Source organism: Notolabrus celidotus, unplaced genomic scaffold (genome assembly GCF_009762535.1).
Source record: "Notolabrus celidotus isolate fNotCel1 unplaced genomic scaffold, fNotCel1.pri scaffold_154_arrow_ctg1, whole genome shotgun sequence".
NCBI lineage: Eukaryota > Metazoa > Chordata > Actinopteri > Labriformes > Labridae > Notolabrus > Notolabrus celidotus.
Genome location: NW_023260026.1, coordinates 55001 through 64429, shown reverse-complemented (window position 1 = coordinate 64429; position 9429 = coordinate 55001). Strand labels below are relative to the sequence as shown.

The following is a 9429-nucleotide window of genomic DNA, read 5'->3' as shown; positions in this document are numbered from 1 at the left end:
TATATATATATCTATATATATATATATATATATATATATATGTAGACATATATGTAACCAAGTCCTCTCTTGGTTCTTGTCATTGAATGTTGTATTGTTTGTTTGTCTGTGTGAAGCTAAAGACAGTTTTCTACATAGTGGACAAATAAAGTTCTAAAGTCTGACTTTAGGACTCTGAAATATAATCTCCATCCAGTCCTGAGAGGAAAACAGTAAAAACCTGCTCTTGATTTTCATGACAGCTGATAGATCTGAAATGGAGAACTTTAACTGAAGGAAACTTCTACAAAATGTGTTCATTGAATGTTTATATGTAGAAATAATCAGAACATAAAAACATGTAAACTTTTTTGTTTCAGGTGGAAGTACCCCTGATCACACAGAGCCTCCTGATCACACAGAGCCTCCTGATCACACAGAGCCTCCTGATCACACAGAGCCTCCTGTTGACTACGAGGATTTAATGAGTGGTGAAGGTATGTACTGCAGAAGAAAGCTTTATTCTGAGAGAGTGTTTGCTTGGCTGTAAAACCAGATCAGGGGTCTGTTGCACGTCTTCTAAAGGTAGGGTGTAAAGTCCTCACTCAGCTCTGCATTGAACTTAGTTTGTAACTTCAGTCTCTTCATTGTTTGGTTGCACCACAGAGACTTTAGGGTTATCTTAAATAGAGCAGCATAACGTTGGAACTTAATAAATTATTACTGCTGAAATGACATTTTTCCTTCATTTGTCCAATCAGTGCAAAGCTCTTTTCTTCCTTCAGTATTTGTTAAAGTGTGACCTCTAACACCTGATTGCTTCCAAACAGACTAGCAGCTGATCAGTGTTTTATTAAGACGCGACAGCAGTTGATAGAAATGCTCTGAACATCATCTGAATCAGAACAAAGCATTGCAGCTGCAGGTGTGAAAATAACCTTTGACATTCTGATCCCCTGTCAAGCATTTATTCATGACTGCTCAGCCATCAGTGAACAACACACTGTGGTCCCAACCATCAACATGTTAGCACACATTGATATTACTCAGCTGTTACCACGTCCATAACTTTAGCTGCTGCTTCAATGAGTTCATCACAGAGGTTGATGAGAATGTCTCCAGATTTAGAGGAAGCCTAATTAGTCATAAGATGAAGTATTGAAGTGATCAACATGTTGTCCAAGAGGTAAACGTGACGGTCTTCATGCATTAAGAAGATATTTTTAGTCTAAAGGGAAAGTGAACGACAGTCAAACAGAAGCTCTGAAGTTTGAATTCAAAGACAAAATTAAGAGTGTGATTATTACCATCTCATTCTGTGATTGTTTCCTTTATCTGACAGAACTGTCATCATGAATGTGACTTCATGTCTTCACTGTAGGTGATATGCCCTCTAACTGCACTTATGTCAGCATGACGAAGCACTTCAACTTCAAGAACAAAGCCAAGTACCTCTGGACCCGGCCTACGAAAAATAACAGGAGGCCCACAGAAGTAACCCTGGGTATATATCTCTATAGCATCCTAGATGTGGTAAGTGTGTTTTTTTTAACTATGAATAACATGTTTTCTTCTGTAAAGAACATATTAGTGCTTTTTTGATTTTTGTCTGTGAAAGTACACTACCAGTCAAAAGTTTGGACACACCTTCTCCTTCAATGTTTTTCATTTATTCTAATTATTTTCAACATTGTAGATTAATACTGAAGACATCTAAACTATGAAATAATCTGGTTTTACCATAATCTGGATTACAACAGTAGTCAAATAGGACTGTCCATTGTGTACTAACCCTACCTCTGAACAACACAACTGATGGTCTCAAACACATTAAGAAGGCAAGTCATTCTACAAATGAACTCTTGACAAGGCTCATGTTAATTAGAAACCATTCCAGGAGACCACTTCATGAAGCAGACTGAGAGGATACCAAGGGCCTGATCTACTAAGATCCCAAATAACGAGCGCTATTTTGCGTGTGCAAATAATAATTTTGCAGGTGTTATTTCTGGGCGTGTTGCGGGTGATCTACTAAGACTGCGTGCACAAATGATAACAAGTGCAAAAGTGGTGCGGACCACCCTATTTTACGAGGATTTTGCGTGTGCTATCGGCTGTCACCATGGAGAGTTTGAGAGAGCAGAGTGGTCTTAAGCGATAAATGAAGTTTGAGGCCATGGAGTTGGAGGTCTTTGTGGAGGAGGGAAATAAGTGAACTCCAGCAGAGACATCTCAGCGTTAGAAACGCGATTTGGGAGGCCATCTGTGAAAAGGTGAATGATGTGAGAAAAAACAGAAGATCTGCTGATGAAATAAACGCATCTACTCTACTCCAAAACTCAATCAGTGTTTAGATGGAGTTTAGAGAGCGATTTGATGAGGCTTAGTCTGACACTCTTGCTCTAGAAAAGTTAGCCGTCACTTGGATGAAGACAGTCGCCTCACTGTCCCAGAGAGCAACTTTCAGGTGAACGTTTTTAATGCCTGATATCATCATCCAGCAACTGTCCCAAACATTCACCAGCTTAAATGGAACTGGGAACATGTTTGAGGGAATTCACCCCAACACACTGCTGCAAGCACGAGATGAGGAGTTACGCAGAGCTGCCTGGTGCAGCTCAGTGAGCGCTCATTCTCCAAGTTAAAACCAACTAAGAACCCCTTGATGAGCACGATGGGACAGGAGAGACTGAGTGGACATGTCATGTTATCTATTGAGAATGACAGATCAAAGAATGGACATACAGTGCATCGTGGACAAGTCCGCGGAGCTTAAGGCTCGTCCAGACAGTGGTGAGTAGGCCGAGTACTTCATATTGATTTTGTGTTTGTATGTGAAGATGTGGGCCGCTGTGCCAATTTGACTAAACTGTATATCTGTTGATACAGTGACCTACTGTGCTCTTTGATGTTTTCCTTTGATTCATATCCGCCGTGGAGGGAAACTTCAAAGGACACACAGCGTCTTGTGACGCTCCGCTGTAGGGCGGAGCTTGTTACAGTGGCTTCACGGGCTCTGGCTGCACAATGGCTGCACCCAGGAGTGCGATTTTTTGACTTCAGAACTGTACAACAGGAAGAGGCGGAGCAACGCTGTCCATTTTTATTTACAGTCTTACCTGTGCATTATCAACTGCCTCCGCCCATCCCTCACACCTAACAACACCTCTATTTTCGTCAATTCCCTGGTCTATTGCAACTCTATCCTCTTCGGTCTCCCCCACAAACTTCTCCATAAACATCAACTGGTCCAGAATTCAGCTGCCCGGATCATAACCAGAACCCCTGCCTCTCTGGAGGAGTAGGGGTGGAGTTTTTAGACCCGGTCATGTGACTAACCTGTTGATCATTAACCTCATTAGTCAGGAGATGTTCCTCCAGGTGGTTTTTTTAGCTTTACACAACTTTTTACCTGTTTTGTTGTCCCTGTTCTAATTCTTTAAAAAGGTGTTGCTGGCATTAAGTAACATTAAAAACAGATGTTAATAATTTTAAATCATTTAAAGTCTATACTTAATCAACATTTTACACAGTCTCACAACTTTTTTAGAACTGGGGTTGAAGGTCTGACCAAACTCCTTCTGTCCTCTCTCTGAGTTAAAAACAGACACAAACATGCTAATTACATATTAGACACTATAAAATCTACTTAATGATCATTTATTATCTGACCTTTTGTTCCCGACTGTGTCAAATTAACATTTGAAAAATTACTGATGTGAACAGTGAACTTTTTCTTTTCTCATAGAGAGAAAAGGAACGTGAATTAGTCTCTTACGTCTGGATAACTATGGTGAGTTCTCTCTAAAGAGTTTTTGATGAGCTGTATAACCTCGTCTCACTCTGTTAAAAGACCAAAATATTATTCATCTGACTGCTGTTTCATCTTGTTGTTCTTTTTAGATTTGGGAGAATGAATTCATCAAATGGCAGTATAGAGAGTTCTGTAGGACTCATGCATTGACTCTCCCTTCTAAACAGTTGTGGAAACCTGATATATCCATTGAAGAGGTGTAAGTTTGACTTCTGTTCTACTCATACACCAGAAAAAGTTCTATGCACTGGAACTCAGAAAAGCACTTGTTCTTTCCAGCTATTTTTTGTATGTGTCCTTTTTCAGTTTGTTATATTTACAAAACTAGTTCTGTGTCCTCGTCTGTTTATTACTCTGTCTTTATTGTTAAAAATCAAACTGTGATTCACTTGGTTTAATACCTCCTGAGCATCAGTCTTCTCTGAGCCTGATAGTGTGAATGCGTCTCTGTCAGCTCCCGGTGTTCCAGTCTGAAGAGTGACCCTGTAAACTGGAGACCTTCAGCTGAACGTGTCAGTGTTTGTGGAGTTTACACAGCTGTTGAAACACAGAAGGAGTTCCTGGGAATGCAAACTAGTTTATCTTTTATTCTCCAAAGATCCTCATCAGATATTTAATGATGGTCTAAAGACGTTTGTGAGGGATGCATCCGGCTGAGAGTCTTCAGTTAACAGGGTCGCTCTTTAAACCGAAACCAGTTTGATCTCCGACATGTTTTTAAAATCCCTTTAAGTCGAGCTATAGATTTGTTTAATCTACCAGGAATTAAACCCGTGGTGGAAACACAGACAACAATGGGGCCAAAGGAACCATTTAGTTCCTGGGAGAGTTCTGGGGGCTAAAAGTCCCCGGAACTTCTGCTCAAATTTAACTTTACATAACACACCTGTGAAACTCAAATTCATCTGCAGAGTTTACAAGAAAACATGTCTTTCCCAACCATCTCTCCCCCTGTTCACTCTCCATTTGTCCATGCTGGTTCTCAAACATTTTTTACCTGGTAAAATAAAGTTCAAATGAATAAATACATAATCATGTGTGGTTTTATCACAAACTGTTTGCTCTGATGTTAAGTCAGTTTTATTGTTGTTGCATTTATAAGGTGACCGTAAGTATTTTGAAACACGGCCAGAAATAAAATGTATTATTATTTATTATTGACCTCTGAGATTCCCAAATAACAGAAATGTTAAAAGTTGTGTTTCTGTGTATAAATAACACATGTGTATCTCTGTTCAAATGTATGGTGTTTAGTTATATTATCAAATCAAAGACAAAAGAACACAATGTGACTTTCTTAAATCAGTTGTAGTTTAAAGCATGCTTTCAGTGAGACTGGTGTAAAGTGTAACACGTTATTCAAACTGAACAAAGGTTTAACCATGTGTTTGTTTTTTCTCTCACAGAACAGAAAAAGACAAGATCTCTCAGACTCCATATCTCACTGTGCTCTTTTATGGGGAGATAGTTCTCAGAAATGAAATTGAGCTGGTCAGCACCTGCAAGATGAACTTTTACAAATTTCCCTTTGACACTCAGAACTGCAGCCTAACCTTCAAGTCAATCCAACACAGCGGTGAGTCTGTATACGTCTGAATGCATGTTTGTACATATTTTACACATTACATGGATGTAATAAAAGACTAGCCTGGCGTTGCCAGACCCATCAGACAGCTCATTGGTTTTTGCTGAAAGGTGGGTCAAGAGCCGCTGACCTCAGATACACCGGACCATTCATGGTCCTTTATTTAAAATGGGGCGGGTTCTGAGATTACAAACAGCAGTGACGTTTCAGACTTTACCTGAGTCTGTTTTCACTAAACTGGATGATGATTATTCAGACACTTGGTGCTGTCTGTTTATTTTCTGTTGCTCTGTGCTAAGTCACACGCTGCATCGCTCTGATTGGTTGTAGGTCTGTCCAACTTCTTCCAGAGGCACTTCTAATGCAGCCATTGCTAACACCCTCTGGGGAAAGGAAATGAGCAGATCTAGACCCATTCAGTAATGTCAAAGGGTCTGGGGACGCAAGGCTAGTACAGGACTATAACTTCACCAATACAAACATACCAGACACTTTGTCTCTGTTTAAACTGGAATGAAACCCTAACACTGTTTTTTCTCCAACCTCAGCGGGGGAAATAAAGCTTGTTTCAGAGCAGAGTAATGATTATATATTAAAGGAAACTCGTGACCACATGAAGGATGAGTCTGAGTGGCTTCTCATGAACGTGACAGTGGAAACCAAAGAGGTCTACAGTTTTTATGTTGAAAGTAGCATGCTCATTTACACGGTAAGTACAGACATTGATACACACACTTATTTGAATATTTTCTTCATTACATTTCAGAGACCTCGTTGTTGTGTCTTGTCAGAATAGGTCAGTAACAATACACATATTGATTATATCCATTTAACAACATGAACAACCGCTGCAGAGCATTAGCTTCTATGCATCAACACATACCTGATTTTTTAACACAATACTGGAATCCTACATTTCATTTAGCAGGAGATGGACTATGTTCCTCCATGTTCCTCCATTTTACTGACTTACTCCATCAAACAGCTTCATTTCTGTGACAATGAGTCCACTTTAAATTCTTTAATAACTCTCAGTATGGTTCAAAAATGAACGCCACTGACACAAACCTGCTTCACATGAATGTCTGTTACCTTCAGCAGTAACTGCACATAAAGGCCCGGGTCTATATTTGAGGTTTTACGGTAACACTAACGTCGTGTAGCTTGGATAAATCAACCACTTCCATTAGAATGGAGAGCAAGTCAGACATTCATTTCACCTGCTGTTTGTATTGTTTTTGTGGGATACTGAAAAAGTTTAGTTTGCATCATTCTGACTGAAAAACTCTTAAAAATGATTTCACAGGTCACCATAAAGAGGCGATCAGTCCTCTATGTGGTCAACTTCATACTCCCCATCCTGTTCTTCTTGTTTCTGGACTTGGCCTCCTTCCTCATCTCAGAGAGCGGAGGTGAGAAGCTCAGCTTCAAGGTCACTGTGCTGCTGGCTGTCACGGTGATGCAGCTGATTCTGAACGATATTCTGCCTTCTTCTTCAGACAGGATCCCCCTTATAGGTGAAGAAGCCCAGAGTCTTCCTCTAGTGATTGCTCTTCAGCAGCACATACTGACTCAATGTGTAGGTAGAAACGTGTCTTTAGGTATTCATACTGCTTCTTTCTTTCTTCAGCGATCTATTGTATCGGGGCTTTTGGTTTCATGATGCTGAGCCTCTTGGAGACGATCTTGATGATGTACCTGAAGGAAAAAGACGATGTGTCCCAGGACAAAGAGGCAGATGAAGACCAAAGCCCAGAAGACAACTGTGGAGAGAAACCAGGAAGAATGCATCACTTCTTTAGAGGTGAGATTCAGCACAACAAGGAGCAGAGTTTGCAGATGTATTTCTGATTGAAAATAGAACAAATAATCATTTATAATCCTTTATAATTGTTGCTACTTTGAGCATGCACTAACCTGTGGAATGCATTTTTGCAGACGTGTATATATCAGTTCCCTGCAGGCGTGTCTTTGATCTGTCCCCTGGTGAGATGCCCCCAGAGCTGCTGCCTGAGGTCCCAGAGGTCAGGAAGTCTCTTACTGTGTATTTCCTGTTAATCCCACAGATACAGAGCACCAATAACAATAATAATATAATTTATTTATCACGCACTTTACATTTGGAACAAATCTCAAAGTGCTACAGGGCCTAATAAAAGGGCAGTAAGAATACAAACAGGGTTAAAAACAAACAGTAAAATGCAGACACTTGTTAAAGACTCTGTGGAAGGTCAGATAAAAACTATGGATGAAACCAGGGGAATAAAAACTAGGGAAATGTAGTCTGTAGTGCTCTCAGCTGATTGGAGAAAGCATTCCACAGTCGCCTGGCAGCGGAGGAAAAAGCCCGGTCTCCCACAGTGAGGAGTCTGCTGCGGGGCAGTGGAGGCGGTTGGTGCTGGTGGAGCGGAGGGTTCTTGTAGTGGTTTGTGGGGGTAGCAGTTCTTTCAAGTATATGGGGGCGTGTCCAGGGATGCACTGATGTGTCAGCAGAGAGATTTTGAATTCGATCCTGTGTGAAACCGGGAGCCAGTGGAGTGAATGCAGGATGGGTGTGATGTGGTCGTGTTTACGCACTCTCATCAGGACCCTGGCTGCACAGTTCTGGATCGACTGCAGTTTTTGAAGGCTTCTGCCAGGGACTCCCGATGAGAAGTGCGTTGCAGTAGTCAATCCTGGAGGAGACAAAGGCATGGACCAGTTTTTCTGCATCAGGGAGAGAGCGTGAGGGGCGGAGTTTGGAGATGTTTCTGAGGTGGTAGAAGGAGGTTTTACAGATGTTATTGATGTGGGTTTCAAAAGTGAGGTGAAGGTCATTTTTGACTCCAAGATTTGTGGCTATGGATGAGAGGGGAATGTTGTGGCCTGTGAAGGATATGGTGGTAAGTGGAGATGACTGGGTCTGGTGGGGGGTGCCAACTAAGAGGGCTTCGGTTTTGGAGCTGTTGAGTTGGAGGAAGTTTTGGTCCATCCATGCCTTTATCTCCTCCAGGCAGGCGGTCAGTGTGGATGTGGATGTGGGTGGAGTGGCTGCAGAGGGGTTGGTGTCTGTCCTGAGGTATAACTGTGTGTCATCAGTGTAAGAATGGAATGATACTCCATGCCGGTTGATGATGTGGCCGAGAGGGAGCATGTACAGGGTGAAGAGGGCGGGGCCGAGGACTGACCCTTGTGGGACTCCACAGGTGACAGAGTAGGTACTGGACTTTGCACTGCCGATGGAGATGTACTCAGCCCGTCCAGTCAGGTAGGACTGGAACCACTCCAGTACAGAACCAGAGAGAGTGTTCTGAAGGCGGTGTAGGAGGATGTGGTGGTCAACCGTCTCAAAGGCTGCAGTTAGATCCAGGAGGATGAGCAGAGATGGGGAGCCGCTGTCATCAGCAGGTCGTTGGTGACTCTGACCAGAGCCGTTTCTGTTGAGTGAGAGTGAGTTGAGATGTAGATGGTCATGAAGCTGGACGGAAACTACTTTCTCAAGCACTTTTGAGAGAAACAGCAGGTTGGAGATGGGTCTGTAGTTGGCAAAGATGTCTGGGTCTAGAGTTGTTTTTTTGAGGCATAGTGTTGTTGATGGTCTCTTATGTGTGTGTAGGTCATAAGGAGGCTTCAGTTTTAACTTCAGTGTGTTTGGTGATCAGCTAAACTCCTTATAGTTGCTTTAAATGACTTTTTTGCAGGTTAGCAGCAGCCAGCTGACCGAGGAGTCCCACGACTCAGAGAATCTATTCGAGGAGCTGAGGGAGGTTCTAAAAACAGTGGCTCTGCTTCTCAGCAGCAGGAAGGAAGAAGAGAAACCCGGCTACTGGACCAGGATGACCAAAACCATCAACAGAATCTACTTCATGTTCTATTTCATATCTACCAGTCTGTTCCTCGGCGTTCTGTTTGCACATTGGTTTAATGAAGAAAACGATTGGTTCTAAATAATGAAAGGAACAGCAAACTGAAGTCATCGTCCCAATCTCAATGTCCACCCTCAAACACTCACTGACTCTGAGGCGCGTTCCCACTGAGTCCGTGAGGGCTTAAGGCTGTCCCACTGTCAAAT

The 9429-nt window shown here is 42.0% G+C and overlaps 1 protein-coding gene across 1 annotated transcript in view; it reads left to right on the top strand.

Moving 5' to 3' along the window:
• The window catches only part of LOC117808805 (5-hydroxytryptamine receptor 3A-like), a 43965-nt gene that overhangs the window by 34028 nt on the left and 508 nt on the right, over window positions 1-9429 (top strand). The window contains exons 2-11 of the mRNA XM_034678464.1: window positions 360-476; window positions 1361-1512; window positions 3728-3772; window positions 3883-3992; window positions 5200-5369; window positions 5927-6087; window positions 6685-6895; window positions 7009-7182; window positions 7317-7402; window positions 9059-9429. The exon at window positions 9059-9429 is cut by the window's right edge and continues 508 nt beyond it. Coding sequence (XP_034534355.1) covers window positions 360-476; window positions 1361-1512; window positions 3728-3772; window positions 3883-3992; window positions 5200-5369; window positions 5927-6087; window positions 6685-6895; window positions 7009-7182; window positions 7317-7402; window positions 9059-9304 — 1472 coding nt within the window. The 3' untranslated portion in view covers window positions 9305-9429. The remainder of the gene's footprint in view (window positions 1-359; window positions 477-1360; window positions 1513-3727; window positions 3773-3882; window positions 3993-5199; window positions 5370-5926; window positions 6088-6684; window positions 6896-7008; window positions 7183-7316; window positions 7403-9058) is intronic.